The sequence below is a fragment of the Aquarana catesbeiana genome, linkage group LG11 (genome assembly GCF_042186555.1).
Source record: "Aquarana catesbeiana isolate 2022-GZ linkage group LG11, ASM4218655v1, whole genome shotgun sequence".
NCBI classification, from domain to species: Eukaryota; Metazoa; Chordata; class Amphibia; order Anura; family Ranidae; genus Aquarana; species Aquarana catesbeiana.
In genome coordinates, this window is record NC_133334.1 from 52,732,939 (window position 1) to 52,751,840 (window position 18,902).

Consider the following 18,902-nt stretch of genomic DNA (forward strand, 5'->3'; position numbering starts at 1 on the left):
AACCCAGTTGACCTTTTGGTTTAAATAAGCTAAATACATTTCGGGTTCTTAAAAACAATATGGGGTTGATTTACCAAAACTGGAGAGTGCAAAATCTGGAGCAGCGCTGCATAGAAATGAATCAGCTTCCAGGTTCTGATTGGCTATCAGGTACAGCTGCACCAGATTTTGCACTATCCAGTTTTAGTAAATCAACCCCTATGTGTTTAAAGTCCCAGAGTTTGCTTTCTTTATAAAGCAGCCACAGCCTTTGTAGAAAAGTCTGCTCCTTGACAGCATGTTGCAGAGTGAGGCCCTTGCATTCTGTATGGCGGCAATTATCTCTTTGCAGAGGTCCAAAGGCGACCCCTGCTGAGCCAGAGCCAAAGCTCTTCAATCGGCCAAGAGCATGAGTTTTGCTGATTGAAGGATAATAAAACTAAATCAGTAGGGGGTTGTATTGTACCTCTGCAATGAGACAACTGCTTTCACACATAGAGCAAGGGCTCCGCTCTTCAGCTGCTGGCAGGGGACAGGCTTTTTTACTCAGGCTGTGGTTGTTTTAGTACTCTAATGCCGCGTACACACGTCCAGTTTTTCTGTCGGAATGAACTCTGGCAGTTTTTTCGACGGAGTTCCGCTGAAACGGACTTGCCTACACACGATCACACCAAAGTCCGATGGTTTAGAACGTGATGACATACGACGGGACTAGAAAAAGGAAGTTCAATAGCCAGTAGCCAATATCTGCCCTTGCGTCGTCTTTGGTCCGTCGGAATAGCATACAGACGAACGGGTTTCCCGATAGGAATTGATTCCGTCGGAAAGATTTAAAACATGTTCTATTTCTAGGTCCGTCAGAATTTTCGAAAGAGAAAGTCCGATGAAGCCCACACACAATCGGAATGTCCGATGGAATGATTCCGTCTGACTTTTTTCTGCCGGAAAGTCCGGTCGTGTGTACGCGGCATAAGCCTGTCATGGTCAGGGGTCAGGCTCGGAGGCCAGAAGCTATAGCAGTAGGGAGGCTCCCAGTGACCAGCTGGATAAGTACACAAGCAGGTCATCCTGGTGGATGATGCAGGCTCACCCGACGTGTCTAAACAAAAACCGGTGTTCACCAGAGCTTCTGATGGTGCAGATGGGTTTTGTTGCATGTTTTTACCAGGCTGCAGTCATCAGGATTGCCCCACCAGGAGGTGAGCATGGGGTCCAGTAGCAGATATAGCAGGCAGGGATCAAGCAGAAGCATAGTCAGTAAACAAGCCAAAGGTTGGTAACAAGTGGTCGTAGGTTGGAATTCAGCAGAATCGTAAGTGGTAGCAGAGATAGGAACAACATCAGGAGTGACAGCAAGATAATGTCTGAGAGAGCACAATAATCTGCCAAACAGGAATTTCAGAGGCATGGCAAATCAGGAATTTGATGGGAGGAGCAAGGAGTTCAAGATTCAGCAGAAACAAGGCACAAGGCAAGATTGTCCAATGTATCAGATAGGGTGCTATCCAGCATCTCAGGTGGCTCAGCAAGAAGAGGCATCACCAGACACAGCAGAGGACGCAGTCCCAGACCCAGGTCCCAACAAAGACATTGGGCACCTCTTGTTTTAATGCACAAGGACGATATTTATATGATTTACACTAAGGGATCAATTAAGCTTTAACTGTGAGTGATGCTATACACCTGGCTGTGCTACGTGATGAGGCTGTATTTTATAAAGTATAACTAAAGGCAAAACTTTTTTTTTTTTTAGTTTTCGCTAAAGTGGAGAGGGATTAGAACCTCTATCAGGCTTCATTTATGTCTGTGCCTTTGCTAGGGAGATTCAGCCTATTTGTCATTTCATTGACTGTTAAAGGGGAAAAAAATCCCACATTTTGGGTTAACATCAGAACAGGAATACAGGAATAATTTTCCAATGGGGACACTAGTTCTGGTGTCCCTGGTGATAACCAGGGATTCCCTCACTTCAGAGGGATTTTCTATCACTTTCCGTTTAGGCTATATGACAGGAAGTAAATGGAAATCTCCCCAAATCTCCCTAATAGCAAACAATTAAAAAAGAAATTACAGGGATTAAAACCCTCCCTTACTCTAAACAAAAATGAAAAGAAAATGTTTGGCCTTTAGTTACACTTTAATCTCAGAAAAACAAATCCTTTGGCAGGTAAACACCTCCTATTTATGTATTTTATCTGTTTATGTAGCTGTTTGCCTGAAGTTCATCCTTTCAGTGTATGTAGGGTTTGACCTTGTTCTGGTTCTTTATTGCTGCCTCTGATCATCGTGGGAAGATCTCCAGCACCTCTGGTCAAGCATTGTCACTCAGGGCTTTTAGGTTTTTCTCTAAAGAGCACACTACCTATATATTCCTAAGGAAAATCCAGTAGGAGATGGTGGACCTCAACCTCTTAGAAGATTTCCAATAGGAACATATATAAAATACATACTAGAAGGAGACGTGTGGGCAGGGCTGCTGATAAGGCAGTACTGGTCCTATTATACTGGGCCCAGGCCTCATCAGCTAAACAGGAGGGCCCAGGGCAGATTTATTGTTAATTTCTGCCTAAATTGATGAATTTTTACTAGACTACACCCCTGCTCCTACTTGTTTACCAGTGCTTAAATTACATTTCCCTGGGCCCCATCAGGTCAACAGAGGGGCCCAGGAGTTGGGACATTTTTTTCATTTACTGGGCGCAGGGGGATAAAGTCAGGGCCGCTGTTTTGCTTCACCCTGGGGGCGGGGAGTGTAGGCGGGGTTGGGGGTGGCTGTACATGGCCCCATGATTTCTAACAGCAGCCCCGTGTATGGGGAAAATATTGTGCCAGGGTCACGGACAGAATTTAAGAATTGATGAAGTATCAATAGTTTTCAAGTTCACAGAGTCTTTGGCTCTCACCAGGCATTGTAGATATTTTTTACCCCAGACACTTTAATCATGGCATAGATGGTCCTTTGCAATGTATTAAACACAATAAAGTTGTGTTGGCCACACATGTAATAATAAACAAATAATGGATTTTATATTCAATCATTTCATATTATCCATTGCTGGATACAATTGTTTGACACAAATAAGAAAAGGATCCAACTTGGTTGGATATGAAAGGGGTCTACCTTTTGATAAAGGCGACTGTGTGTTGGATAGACAAACTGCAATCATCAATCCTCATACTGAACAATTGTGTTGTTACATGTATGGCAAGAGATAGAAATCATCTGACATCACATGGGTGAGCTTTGGTTTTTATTTTCTAGCAGCTCTTTTTTTTTTTACTATACAGCATAAAAGCTGGAAACCCACATTACAATTTGATCATACAATCACATTACATTCTCCTTTAGATTTACCAACAACTATGACTTATGAGAGGCTATCTAAGCAATTTGTTCAATTTATTTCCAATCAGGTTGTTCCATGCACTACTCAATGATTACCTAATGGTTAATAACTGTTATACCCTGTACACACGATAGGATTTTCCGACAACAAATGTTGGATGTGAGCTTGTTGTCGGAAAGTCCAACCGTGTGTATGCTCCATTGAACATTTGCTGTCAAAATTTCCACCAACAAATATTTGAGAGCAGGTTCTCAAATTTTCCGACAACAAAACTTGTTTTTAGAAATTCCGAGCGTGTGTACATAAGTCAGACGCACAAAAGTCCACGCATGCTCGGAATCAAGCAGAAGAGCCGCACTGGCTATTGAACTTCCTTTTTCTCGGCTCGTCGTACGTGTTGTATATCACCGCGTTCTTCACGTTCGGAATTTCCGATAACATTTGTGTGACCGTGTGTATGCAAGACAAGTTTGAGCCAACATCTTTCGGAAAAAAATCCACGGTTTTGTTGTCGGAAAATCCTATTGTGTGTACAGGGCATAAATCTAAATTAGATTATATAACCAGATTTAAAGTATGGGGCTCTAAGAACATCAAGGACTGTTAAATGTTTTAAAATAAGTGAAATCACATACCAGAGCTTACCAAATGGGCTGCAGTCCACAAAGACTAGATGGGTTGTTGGCCCCTTGGGCTTTAACATTGACTCAGTCACGTGAATTCCTGGGGAAAAATTAGGGCTCAATGTTGAACTTTCCTTTAAATCTTGATATCAATGATATTTAAATGATTGTGTTTATCTTTAGAAAAAACAGAAGATGCCCCAGCACCTGTTCCGGAGGTCCCAGCACCTGCCACTGAGGCACCAGCACCGGAGGCACCAGCCCCAGCACCAGAAGAAAAGACAGATGCTCCCCCTGCTGATGGTAACTATACCTGAACATTCAGTGGTGGATCATACCCTTACCCCCATTTTTAAAAAATTATTTCAGTTTGGTAAGCCATTGCAACTAGTAGCGATGACTTATTGTACATCGCTCAAAATGAAAGAAACATAAAACCACTAATGAGTCAAATTGCTAAGTGCAAGTATACAAGTTTGAAGGATTCACCCTTCACTTTCTGATTGTTGATCATTGTCTATGGTGGGTCACATTCTTCTGCAACCTACCACAAACAAAAAACAACTTTCAGTTGTGGATTCTTATCAAAAATTGTAAAATTGCTGTCTCTGCCTGCGTTGGCTTAGGCCGGCCATAGAAAGTTCAAATCTCAGCCAGTTCAGCAGGAACCAGCCTGAGATTCAAACCATGTGTGGGCAGGCTGAATGTACCAATAAATCGATCAACTTTGGTACAACCAGCCTGTCGGATTTAGCTGCGATTATCAGTAGTGACTGCTACCCTGTTTCCCCGAAAATAAGACCTAGCGTGATTGTCGGTGATGGCTGCAATATAAGCCCTACCCCCCAAATAAGCCCTAGTTAAAGTCCTTGTAGGTCTTATTTTCAGGGTAGGGCTTATTTTCGGGGAAACAGGGTAGGGCTTATTTGGGGGGTAAGGCTTATATTGCAGCCATCACTGACAAACACGCTAGGTCTTATTTTCGGGGAAACAGGGTATAACCGCTAGCAATAACCTCTGTCTTCTCCCGGCGGGGACGGCTTCCCTCGCCCCTCACTGGGAGAATAAAATGTCTCGGCAGGAGGGATTGATGCCTGTGTTGATGGGGGAATAGTGTGAAGCCGTTGCAGGTTGCAGGAATAAAATTTGCACCGTCTATGGCCTGCCTTACCCTTTTTTTTTTTTTTCTTTTTTTTAGTATTTGTTTGCATCTTTTCGCCTGCAGATTACATAAAAATATAATTTTTTTTCATATTGCCAAAAGAAATCTAAATTTGTCCCCCCCAAAAAAGTGTATGCATCCTTTTGTTCTCTTAAGTAATGGCAAGGTTATCCCCAAATAAGTAGGCCCATAATGGAAATGTAAAAATTGTGCTGGTTCATAAGGGGTGTAATAGTACAAGATTTGAAGCAGTTAAATATACCCATTTGTCATTAAAGGAAGCCTGCATAGCCATAAAAGTGTTCAAACTAGCATTGCCTCCAAGTGTAAGGGTTCTTGTTAATCATTTTGGTATGCCAGGGGTGCCCCTTGATCCCAGGCAAACACTATAGAAGTGGACTTCAAATTCCACAATGACTAAAAGTGAAGCCCTGCCTCTGGAGATAAGCTTGAACTTACCATCTAGTAGGCCATTGCTGGAACTTTAGTGGCCAATTGGGTTACAATACAAATGTTTGCTTTGTTGTGGCTCAGCTAAGTGTTCTAGGTTGGTGTCATCAAACTGCTTGATAAAGTCATTATTTCTATCTATTGTCCTCTGAAATATGAACCTTTTGTTAAAAATAGATTGTCTGTGTGTAACAATTACATTTTTGTTTTGTTACAAACAAAATTTTTGTTTTGTTTCTGCAGCTCCTGCTCCTGAACCAGAGGCTCCACAGGATCCAATTGGCCTGTTTATGCAAAGACCAGTGGATGGCGAGGTGACTGTCGGTCAGTATCCTGGTTTGCACTGGTTATATAGAGGTTTAGGTTAACCTTTAAAGCCCAGCCCTAGCCAATATTGTTTTCTTCGTTTTCGATATAGAGATGTTAGAAGCAATGCATAAGATGAGCCAAATCTGTAAAATGTAAAATTATCAAAGCTAGTGTCCACCTCATCTGTCAAGCTGAATTGCTTCAGTAAGGCTGCCAGCACACAACAGGGTGTCCAATGCATAAAAAGCTGTTTTAAAATGAATCCAGATATCTAGAAAACAGTAAGGACACCACAACAATGGCGATCAAGCTCAGAATGATCTTTTATTGCATAATGAAAGGATTAAAATTGTCAAAATGTGTTGGGGGTTCGCATGTTCCCTCTTCATCAGGGCTTGACTACCGTATAGGTTCAACAAAGCCTGGAGATTTGGGGCGATATAGATCTCCCAACAACTATGAATAACGTGGGTGCATGCAGCCACACAGATGTTAATATTTGATAGAAGATCTATATACGCTTCCAAATCTCCAAGCTTTGTTTAAATTATTCAATAATCAAGCCTTCTTGAAGGGGAGTGTTTGAACCCCTGTACGCATTGGCTCTTTGATTCTTTTGATTATCCAGTAAAAGACCACTCTGGACTTAAGGCGTTAATGCCACCACTCTGGACTCAATTAACATTGTTGTGGTGCCCTTTATGCTTTTTCGTATCAGATTTTTAATGCCCTCTGTGCCCTCAATGGGGAGTTATCCCCTTACTTCCTATCCCATTAAAACAGGGTCAGAGGGACAGGAAGAGATGGAAAGTTTCTTTAATGGGGTTACCAAACGCACTTTTGTTCAGAAAAGTGGGGAAGGCTTAAACCCCATACACACTATTAGATTTTCTGCAGATTTTTGTCTTCAGGTTTACCAAAACCATATAATATGAGGTCAAACCTTAAAGTGGTTGTACACCCTTACAGACCACTTTTACCTACAGGTAAGCCTAGATTAAGGCTTACCTGTATGTGCAAGAAATATCTCCTAAATCTACACGGTTTAGGAGATATTTGCAAAAGACAGGCACCGATGTCTACAGCGCATGCGCGGTAGACAAAGGCGCGCAGGCGCACTGAGCATGCCGTCTATAACGGCGATCGTGCCGTTAGTGGAGGCTCCCACGCGCACGCGTGGGAGTGACGTCATTGCGGCTCTGGCCAATCACAGCGCCGGAGTCGCGATACCTAGAAGGAACATGGACGCTTCGTGGAAGAGGGGACAGCGGTGACATCGCAGGCTCCTGTGTCAGGTAAGTGACACATAATGGGCTACTATGCGATGTATAGTAGCCCATTATGCTTTACCTTTGCAGGGAAACAAAGCAGAAGTAAAACCCATCAGGATTTACTTCCTCTTTAAGAGTTTCATTTTGTATGCAATCAGGCAGGCCCTTGCACTACATGGTTTTTTGTAAATCTGAAGACAAAAATCTGCAGAAAATCGAATAGTGTGTATGGGGCCTTAGAATGTCTGTCCAACATTTAGTTGGAGTTAGGCTTTAAAGTGTCAGTGCACCCAATATTGATATTTCAGTTCTGAGTGATTATTGGAATATTGAATCATCTATTGCCCACACATCCCACCAGGAGCAAGTTATCTGCACATGTCACAGGCAATATAACATTGCTGTGTATACATTTTTTTATTACGTTTAGAGTATAGAGATTAAAGCTGGAGTAGTAAAACCTTACATGTTAGGCATCAAACTGCAGGGAAAAGAACCTCAGACCTAAAGAAAACTCAGCAAACGTCCCTAGTTTGCACACCCTCCCTGTTGGACCCTTCATTTATTAATAAAAAAGAAAGACAATTGGAATAACTTTGACATCCATGTGACGCCTTTAGATGTGCTGAATTAAGTATCAATTTTGGTTGGACTCAGTAACTTGAAAACTTTTTCTTTGGATAATTTATTTTCGTGCCCATTTTTTGCCTTTAATTTTAGGTGATAACATCAAATTTACTGCAAAGGTGAATGCCACCAACCTCATAAAGAAACCAGTGGCGAAATGGTTCAAAGGCAAATGGATGGACTTGTCTACCAAAGTTGGAAAACACCTACAGATCACAGAGACATATGATCGGAACACGAAAGTAAGTGGCCAGCGGAAGAGTCTCTCAAGAACATATAGAGGTCTTACAGAGACCATTTGTGGTGGAACTAGGAAATATACATGACCTGCAGGTTAAAAAAATGTTTGAAGGAAAGGTAGGATATATTTTTAGTGAGTGCTTATTTTTAGTTATACTTGAAGCAACTTTTACATTACTATGAGCTTGTCCTTGCTTTTTTTTCTTATTGTATTAAATGCAGGCATATGTAAATTAGCTTCTACAATGCCTCACAGTGGTTGAAGGAGTTAAAGAGAGTCATTTTGTCCATTCAAGGCAAAGTGACAGTCTATTACTAGTCCATCCCAACCCACCTATACTTTCCCGACACACTCTCCCTACACTCAGTTCTTACACCACAGCTATTGCAAGTATCCTGTTCTTCTGGATATGAGGGAGCATATGACCTTCTCCCTGGACACAATCACCCAGCTCCAGCATTGTCATGGGAGGGGGTGGATGCTAAGGTATTGAAAAGAAGGGAGTGCCACACTAATTAATACAGTCCATAAAGATTTTAAAAACAGTACAGTCCAGGATGGTATCCCTCCTCTTATGGTTATAATTCTACAAGCCCTGATCGACTACAAATTAGTTTTCCACTCCCATGTTTACAATATTTTAGCAAACTCCTCCAAGGGTCCAGCAGGACACCAAGGTTGTTGATGAGCAGCCTCCAGGACCACATACCGCATATTACGTTACAACAAACCACTATAGGGTTCAGCAGTCCTTAATCGCAAAAAGAATGTGAGGAGATGGAAGACAACTTCATCAATTTTGTGTAAGCTCCAAAAGTATCTGACACGAAGATCATACAAGGTTTGACTGTCAACGGAATGGAGACACGGGGAAGGTTGGAGTTAGTTGGAAATGTTGGAAACACCCCCCTGTTTGGTTCGCAGCAGAACTCCCGAACAGGGGAAAAGTTCTAACCCGAACGGCAAACCCCATTGAAGTCTATGGGAGCCGAACAGGAAAAACCAAAAGTGCCCATTTTGAAGGCTTAGAGCAAGTAACTGGCCATAAAAGGGGTATGGGGTCCGGGTAGTGCCCTGGGGGACATGTAACAATGCAAACAAAATTTATAAAATTATGTTTTTTTCAGGAGCAGTGATTTTAATAATGCTTAGAGTGCAACAATAAAAACGTAAAATTTATTTGAAATATAGTGCCTGGGGGTCCCCTTAGTCTGCCTGTAAATTGTCACATTTGTAGCCTGCATAAAACATGCTGCAGAAAAAATTACATTTCTAAAGAAAAAAAAGACGGGTCAAATCACATATAAATTGACTTGCTGTTGCAATTGCCGCCACCGGCTATTGAAAAAAATAAAGAAAAAAACTATGTTGGGCCCCCCCAAAATCAATACCAGACCCTTATCTGAGCAAGCAGCCTCCATACCAGGCCACATGCCCTTGACATGTGGAGGGTGCTTTGGGACAAAGGATCTAGATCTCACCCCCCCATGTGAATAAATATGGGGTGCCCATTCACCAAAAAAGTATAAAAAAGTAATAAAAACACAGAGACAGTTTTTGACAATTCCATTATTAAAAAAATAAAAATAAAAAAACAGTGTCCCCCGATGTAAATTCATCATCAATCACACCGCCCGCCGCACCCGAAAAAAAATGCTCCCGCTGTCCATGAAGGCTGGCCGCCTACTGCAGGCTCCGCCATTTGACAGCTCTTATATAGGTAAGGGCGAGGTCACCTGGCGACATCACCTGGTGGCACCGCCCCCCACCCTGTGACATAATGGACCGGTGCATGCTGTTAAAGGCATGTGGCCTGGTATGGTTCGGGGGGGGCACTCGCTTGTCCCCCTGTCTCCTGACCTGCTGGGCTGCATGCTCGGATAAGGGTCTGGTATGGATTGTGGGGTGGAGCCCACGTCGTTTTTCTTTTACCTGCCTTTTTTTAAAAATTTTATTCAGTTGTCAGCGGGGAAGCCCATTGACAGCTGATGACTTATCGGTTGTTAAGGACACCGCGGCTGTCTTAACAGCCCTGCTCCTTAACAACCAGTTTTTACAGCGCCCGCATTGGACTTTGCCCAATCAGGGCGCAGCGTGCACTGTGCTGCGCGCAGTGCATTGCAGGGCATTCAGCGGGGCGAACACCCTGCAAATTGGGTGTTCCCCGAACAGGGTGAACAGCCAATGTTTGGCCCCAAACTGATGTTTGGGCTGAACCGTTCGCCCAGCTCTAGAATTAGTAAGTTGGGGTATGTGCTTTAAAGGGACTCTGTCAATTCACCCTTAATGCTTCACTTAGCTTACTGAATAAGGTGGAACTGTTTTGTATAAGATATATGGTGGAACTAATCATGTCTACAGGAATATGAAAAATACATCAGATTTTTGCTTGCATATATATATATATATCTATCTATAATCTATATCTATATATAGATTTATAGCATTCTGAGATGGAGCGTAAAGTACAACTGCTAGGTAGCACTGCAAAGCTGTAAGGAAAGTCTGCCTATGGGATCAGCAAACATGGCTGCCCCCTTACACATACATAATTATGAAGTACACATACAAAGTAAGGTTTTAAAATACAAGCAGACACTGATAAAATTATATATAGCAAAGTGAAGTTTAATTAAAATCACTCCTAAGTAAAGGATCTCCTGTTCACTGTCTTATTGTGTTCTTATCCAGGTTTATACCTTTGAAATACACATTATCAAGGCCAAGACCACATATGCAGGAGGCTACCGCTGTGAAGTATCCAGCAAGGACAAATTTGACAGCTGCAATTTCAATCTGAATGTTAATGGTACTGCCATAAATCCGGTGTTCAATTGTGCTTTCATTTTTAAAAAGTTTTATTATCATTAACTGGTTTATGACTGCCTACAATGAAACCACATCAGGAAAGAAGGCGTGATCAGTAATGTAGAACAGGGGTAGATAGGGATTGTGGTCAGATTTTCATATAGGCAATATTATATATAGGCTTTGTATTCCCCAGAAAACAAGTAAAGCCAGAGTGTGCAAACTATGCCTTTCAGCTTCTCAACTCCAAGAGTAATGCCGCGTACGCACAAGCGGACTTTTCGACCGGACTGGTCCGACGGACCGAGTCCGGCAGACAATTCGACCGTGTGTGGGCTTCATCGGACCTGCAGACTTTTTCGGTCGAAAATCTGACGGACTTTAGATTTGGAACATGCTTCAAATCTTTCCAAAGGACTCGAGTCCGGTTGAAAAATCCGCTCGTCTGTATGCTAGTCCGACGGACAAAAACCGACGCTAGGGCAACTATTGGCTACTGGCTACGAACTTCCTTATTCTAGTCTGGTCGTACGTCATCACGTACGAATCCGTCGGACTTTGGTGTGATCATGGGTAGGCAAGTCTGGTCGTTAGAAAGTCCGTCGTAACTCTGTTGAAAGTCCGTCGGAAAGACCGTCGGACCTTTGTTGTCGAAAAGTCCGACTGTGTGTACACGGCATTAGGGTCAGGGTATTATGAACAAATCAAAATGATACTCTCCAGAGGCCATAATTGCTCAGAATCAAAAAGGTTCTTTATAGATACATAGTTAGTCTGATTGAAAAAAGACCATCTAGTTCAACCAATTTATACTAGGAGCTGAAAAATGTGGAATAGTCATCTCAGTAGATTGTGTCAAAAAAGTACTGGGTTTCCAACTGCACGAAAATATAAATGGCTACAAATATTTCTGTACGAAATAACAATGTAGAATATCCATCCAGGGAGTGTCCATTGGGGACCAGTAAGGGTTTTTTTAACCTGTTATGCCGCGTACACACGGTCGGACTTTCCGGCATACTTGGTCCGGCGGACCAGAGTGTGCCGGACAATCCGCCCGTGTGTGGGCGGCGGCGGACTTTTCCGGCGGACTTCTTCCCAAAAGCCCGCCGGACCTAGATTTCAAACATGTTTGAAATCTTTCCGTCGGACTCAGTTTCGGGCGGAAAGTCCGCTCGTGTGTGTGCTGGTCCGACGGAAAGCCCGCTCGTGTGTAGGCTGGTCCGACAGACCAAATACGACACGAGGGGATGGTATTGCATCTCGCGCTCGCTGCAATAGGAAAAACAAATCTTCCTATTGCGGCGAGCGCGGGGCATACCAGGCCCTTAGGTCTGGTATGGATTATAAAGGGGAACCCCGCTACGCCGAAAAAACGGCGTGGGGTCCCCCTAAAATCCATACCAGACCCCGATCCGAGCACGCAGCCTGGCCGGTCAGGAAAGGGGGTGGGGACGAGCGAGCGCCCCCCCCCCTCCTGAACCGTACCAGGCCGCATGCCCTCAACATGGGGGGTGGGTGCTTTGGGGGAGGGGGGCGCCCTGCGCCCCCCCCCCAAAGCACCTTGTCCCCATGTTGATGAGGACAAGGGCCTCTTCCCGACAACCCTGGCCGTTGGTTGTCGGGGTCTGCGGGCGGGGGCTTATCGGAATCTGGGAGCCCCCTTTAATAAGGGGGCCCCCAGATCCCGGCCCCCCACCCTATGTAAATGAGTATGGGGTACATGGTACCCCTACCCATTTACCTAGGAAAAAAGTGTAAGTAATAAAACACACTACACAGGTTTTTAAAATATTTTATTAAACAGCTCCGGGGGGGGGGAATCTTCCTCCGGCTTCGGGGGTCTTCTTCCGGCTTCGGGGGTCCCTCCGCTTCATCTTCTCCCGGCGTCCGGTTGGTTCTTCTCCGCTCTCCGGCCTCTTCTCCCGGTGTCGCAGGTCTTCGGCCGGCCCCTCCGCTCTCTTCATGTAGCTCTATTGCGAGCGGAGGTCCGGACTTCTGGGCTTCTTGGCTTCTTGGCTTCTTGGCTTCTTGGCTTGGCTTGGCTTCTCTTCTCTTCCCCCAGATGTTGACACGACGCTCTCTCCGGCTGGACTGGTTTCTGAGGGCTGCGTTGTGACTTATATAGGCGGAGACCCCGCCCCCATATGATGTCACAGTCCCTGGGCATGCTGGGACTGTGACGTTTTAGGGGGCGTGGTCGACCACGCCCCCCGACCACGCCCCCTAAAACGTCACAGTCCCAGCATGCCCAGGGACTGTGACATCATATGGGGGCGGGGTCTCCGCCTATATAAGTCACAACGCAGCCCTCAGAAACCAGTCCAGCCGGAGAGAGCGTCGTGTCAACATCTGGGGGAAGAGAAGAGAAGCCAAGCCAAGCCAAGAAGCCAAGAAGCCAAGAAGCCCAGAAGTCCGGACCTCCGCTCGCAATAGAGCTACATGAAGAGAGCGGAGGGGCCGGCCGAAGACCTGCGACACCGGGAGAAGAGGCCGGAGAGCGGAGAAGAACCAACCGGACGCCGGGAGAAGATGAAGCGGAGGGACCCCCGAAGCCGGAAGAAGACCCCCGAAGCCGGAGGAAGATCCCCCCCCCCCCGGAGCTGTTTAATAAAATATTTTAAAAACCTGTGTAGTGTGTTTTATTACTTACACTTTTTTCCTAGGTAAATGGGTAGGGGTACCATGTACCCCATACTCATTTACATAGGGTGGGGGGCCGGGATCTGGGGGCCCCCTTATTAAAGGGGGCTCCCAGATTCCGATAAGCCCCCGCCCGCAGACCCCGACAACCAACGGCCAGGGTTGTCGGGAAGAGGCCCTTGTCCTCATCAACATGGGGACAAGGTGCTTTGGGGGGGGGGGGCGCAGGGCGCCCCCTCCCCCAAAGCACCCACCCCCCATGTTGAGGGCATGCGGCCTGGTACGGTTCAGGAGGGGGGGGGGGGCGCTCGCTCGTCCCCACCCCCTTTCCTGACCGGCCAGGCTGCGTGCTCGGATCGGGGTCTGGTATGGATTTTAGGGGGACCCCACGCCGTTTTTTCGGCGTAGCGGGGTTCCCCTTTATAATCCATACCAGACCTAAGGGCCTGGTATGCCCCGCGACGGGGCTCGCAAGGTGTCAATCTCGCCGATAAAAGCGGCAAGATTGACATCCTTTTCTAGTCCCGTCGCACCTGAGTCACGTTCAAAATGAACGGACTTGTCCGTGTGTGGGCAAGTCCGTTCATTCTGAAAGTCCGCCGGAACTCCGGCGAAAGTCCGTCGGAAAGACGGGCGGACTTAGCCCGCCGGAAAATCCCGGCGTGTGTGGGCAAGTCCGTTCGTTTTAAAGTCCGGCGCACCTGGCGGACAAAGTCCGTCGGAAAGTGTGCCGGACCAAGTAGGATAGAAAGTCCGCTCGTGTGTACGCGGCATTACAGAAAATTGAACCATGCTATATAAGGGTTTATTCACAACAGCCGCTGCACTACAACGCAGCGTCTGATGGGTGGTGGGATCTGGCTTGATAGCTGCAGTGCCGATGCACAGAGATGCACAGCACTGTTCACACAGTGACATTTCATTAAGTTTCATTGGCTGCTGCTTCGTGCAAGGCGATGGATTGCCTTGCACAGTGCTGTGCTGGAAAAAGTATAGCTGGTCGTACTTCTTCAGTGCAAACCACCTGTGATCCAGGCACAAAGGAGATACGTCATTTTGCCTTGTCTTGCGGTGCAACTGCGCTGAAATAGCCACCCAACGCAGTCGCACTCCACCCGGTGTTAATGGGACCTAAGGGATTTTCTTTGCCTTTCTCTGGATCAACTGGGAAATTAGGGTTCTAAGAATGCAAGGGTTTTTTATTGTCTTTATTAATTGTTGGTTGATGGACATTTTCAACCAAAGTAACTATATGGTGGAAATGATCTGTCAAACAAGAGTCAACAGCTCAGGAAGGTTTAGTGGATTATACGTTTATGGGGATTTACCAAAGTTTCCATCAACTGTATTAGATGAAATTCATACATGTACTATTAATATTTTATTCCACTTGTACATTCTTCCTTATGCCAATATTTTCTTCCCCTTTTTTCTATGTGTAGAAGCCTCAAATGCAGGAGACATTGATATCCGTGCTGCATTCAAGCGGACGTAAGTATCTGCCCCAAATACATTCCTGTTTTACTGTCTGATTGAAGCTACAACAGGAGAGTGAGTGCCTGTTAGTTGAATGTGGCAGCTGAGTTATTTTGTTAAAGAATTTAAAAAGTCAGGGTAGTATATTAGTAATATTCTGAATGAGTTATAGAAAAAGACTAATTCCAAATATGAATAGCGGATGGAGGTTGGCTAATACCAATAGGAAAGCCCTTATCCTGCTACCCACGTTACCATGCATGGTCATGTGCTAAGAGTGTGCAGGTTAAAAGAATATGTCGGGCAAAACACCAAACTCAATAAAAGATTTGTAAAGGGAAAATATACTGTATGTATGTGTGTTTGCTTTTATTTTTTGTATACAATTTTATAGGGTAAAAAAAAAAATATTGTTGCAAAATTTTTAAAGCTGGCCATACACTATTAGAATTCTGTTCAAAATATTTTACTTTAAGAACATTCATTCTATTTTCTAATCATTAGTGCGGTCAAATCGCCATTTGTTTTTGACCGCAGTGATGAGAACATTAGAAAAAGCGGTATGGAAATTTTTTCAAGGAATGAATTTCTAAAAGTGCATGTGGTTTTCATTCAGGAAAGTCCAATCATTGCAAAATCACATGCTAAAAGCAAACAAATTTTGAAGTACTTCTCGAACGACATTTGTCAAGTCATCACATGTACTGAGAATTTTCATACGAATGTTCTTAATTGTGTTGTAGCATGGCTATACAATCTGTTGAGACAATATTTGCTAGGGGCATTGGGGGGAATAAAGGGGTCATTTCCAAGTGTAATTCAATACATGTATATCTCTAAAACTTGTCTCATACAACCAGGACCATAGTAGGACCAGCAGGAAGGAGGATATCCATCGCCAGGTAGACAAACTTTGCTCCAGCAACATTTCTAAAACGTCTCAATGAATGTCTTCCTAATATGAAAATTAAAAATCTGCCCTTATAATGAAACAGGGGGTAGGGGCAGAAAGGCTAGAATGATTCTGCCCTTTTAAAGTAGAACACCGCTAAACACTTTTTACATCCAATCTGCCCACATAATGCTACCAAGTGCAATTTCTGAAAATGACTATCCTTTGTGAAAAAAACATTGATTATGGTTTGCATGGGGCACATGTAGTGAGGCATGGTGTTGCTAAAAACCTAATGCATTAGGTTACATTCACACCTCTGTGGTTTTCTGGCAGAGCATTTTAGGCATTACCGTTCATCTCTTCATGTAGTCTTTTGGGTCATCTTGTGTTTATGGGTACCTTTAGGGTAGGCTTGGGACAACAGTTTGGCTCGAAATAAAGAATGTCTAAAGCCTAAATATTTTTGTTTACAAAGAATAGGGAATAGGTAGAACCCAAATTGGGATTTTTTTTCATCCCTCGCTTATTTGGGAGATTACCTTCACTTTGTGTTCTTTAGACACAACAGGAATTAAAAGGAAATGTCTCCAACATGAGGAAAATCCTCTATACCAGCTATTCTCCACCAGGATTTTGTGGAGCCTTGGGGTTCCTTCAGAGGTCGCTAGGAGTTTCTTGAGCTGTGGCTAACTGACCTCCCATGTGATGGTGCATGCATAGTTCCAGGTCCAACACCACTTGGCAGAGTCCGAGATATGTCTGTAAGGGGAGAAATCTTCCCTCTGACCACCACCAGTGGAAGTGACATTTTCCCCAAGACCACCAATTGATAAATTTTAGCAGAGAATCCCTTGGACCTGAAAATTATTGCAAGGGTTCCTTTGGGGTAAAAAGATTGAGAAAGGCTCTTCTATACAGATGGCACTGGAGCAATTGCACCAATTGGAAGATTTCTATTATATTCCTGCACTGATGACCACTCATAACGTGGATGTTTCCTCACCTATGACAGAATTACTCTGATCTATCCCAGAAGCCCTGTAACCCCTACTATTACAGCCAATCACATTAGATATACAGTGCCTCGAAAAATATTTATACCCTTTGAAATTTTCCACATTTTGAATGTTTCAACCAAAAATGTAAATGTATTTTATTGGGATTTTTTATGATAGACCAACACAAAATGGCACATACTTGTGAAGTGGAGAGAAAATGATAAATGGTTTTCAAAATTTTTTACAAATAAATATCTGAAAAGTGTGGCGTGCCTTTGTATTCAGCCGCCCCGAGTCAATACTTTATACAACCACCTTTCGCTGTGAACAGCAATTTTCAAGTCTTGCCACAGATTCTCAATTGGATTTAGGTCTGGATTTTGACTGGGCCATTCTAACACATGGATATGCTTTGATCTAAATCATTCCAATGTAGCTCTGGCTGTATGTTTAGGGTCGTTGTCCAGCTGGAAGGTGAACCTCCGCCCCAGTCTCAAGTCTTTTGCAGACTCTAATCGTTTTTTTTTCTAGGATTGCCCTGTATTTGGCTCCATCCATCTTCTCATTAACTCTGACCAGCTTCCCTGTCCCTGCTGAAGTAAAGCATACCCACAACAAGATGCTGCCTTCACCATGTTTCAGGGTGGGGATGGTGTTTTCAGGGTGATGTGCAGTGTTAGTTTTCCACCACACATAACATTTTGCTTTTAGCCCATAAGGTTACATTTTTGTCTCATCTGACCAGACCACCTTCTTCCACATATTTGCTGTGTCCTCCACATGGCTTCTCACAAACTGCAAACAGGACTTCTTATGGCTTTCTTTCAACAATGGCTTTCTTCTTGCCACTGTTCCATAAAGGCCAGATTTGTGGAGTGCACGACTAATAGTTGTCCTGTGGACAGATTCTCCCACCTGAGCTGTGGATCTCTTTCGCTCCTCTGGAGTTACCATGGGCCTCTTGGCTGCTTCTCTGATTAATGCTCTCCTTGCCTGGCCTGTCAGTTTAGGTGGACGGCCATGTCTTGGTAGGTTTGCAGTTATGCCATACTCTTTCCATCTTCGGATGATGGATTGAACAGTGCTCCATGAGATGTTCAAAGCTTGGGATATTTTTTATAACCTAACCCTGCTTTAAACTTCTCCACAACTTTATCACTGACCTGTCTGGTGTGTTCCTTGTCCTTCATGATGCTGTTTGTTCAATAATGTTCTCTAACAAACCTATGAGGGCTTCACAGAACAGCTGTATTTATACTAAGATGAAATTACACACAGGTGGACTCTATTTACTAATTAGGTGAATTCTGAAAGCAATTGGTTCCACTAGATTTTAGTTAGGGGTATCAGAGTAAAGGGGGCTGAATACAAATGGATGCCACACTTTTCAGATATTTATTTGTAAAAAAATTTTGAAACCCATTTATCATTTTTATTCCACATCACAATTATGTGCCGCCTTGTGTTGGTCTTTCACATAAAATCCCAATAAAATACATTTATGTTTTTGGTTGTAACATGACAAAATGAGGAAAATTTCCAGAGGGATGAATACTTTTCCAAGGCACTGTATGATCAGGAGCCTGCCCACCAGCTTCCAGCATTAAGATCTCTGTACAAGGGTGGCTCCCGTCAGCACAAAAGGGTTAAAATAATTCCTGGCGATCCTGCCATGAAGGTGCTTTTTCCTGTTGCGGGGTGAAAACTGTCTCTCTTGTGCTTCTGTATTTTCATCCTGTGACATGCACCCCTGGTAGACGCTATAAGTGTCCATGCCAACACATGGGAACTGCATGGGGATCATGCACCATTCATTGTCAGGAAGCCAGTCCAAAGCCTTGACATGCAGCTGATGCTTGAGCAAATGCAAGTCTCGTTCAATTTTCTAGCCTGCACTAAAAAAATAATATTGGCTACTGTGGGCTATACCAGTGATAGTGAAATATGGGGGTTATGTATGATGGGGGTAAACCCGGAATCAGTATCAGGGCAGATTTTATCACTCATTAGGAAGACTGCTTTTCATTGCCATTGGGACAGTTGCTGAGCAAATGATTATCCAGAATTCTATGT

General features: G+C 44.0%; 1 protein-coding gene across 1 annotated transcript in view; it reads left to right on the top strand.

Moving 5' to 3' along the window:
* Positions 1 to 18,902, top strand: part of MYBPC3 (myosin binding protein C3) — a 209,423-nt gene that overhangs the window by 55,388 nt on the left and 135,133 nt on the right. Inside the window, exons 3-7 of the mRNA XM_073604365.1 lie at positions 4,133 to 4,252; positions 5,805 to 5,885; positions 7,862 to 8,010; positions 10,701 to 10,818; positions 14,903 to 14,951. Of these exons, the coding sequence (XP_073460466.1) occupies positions 4,133 to 4,252; positions 5,805 to 5,885; positions 7,862 to 8,010; positions 10,701 to 10,818; positions 14,903 to 14,951 (517 nt within the window). The remainder of the gene's footprint in view (positions 1 to 4,132; positions 4,253 to 5,804; positions 5,886 to 7,861; positions 8,011 to 10,700; positions 10,819 to 14,902; positions 14,952 to 18,902) is intronic.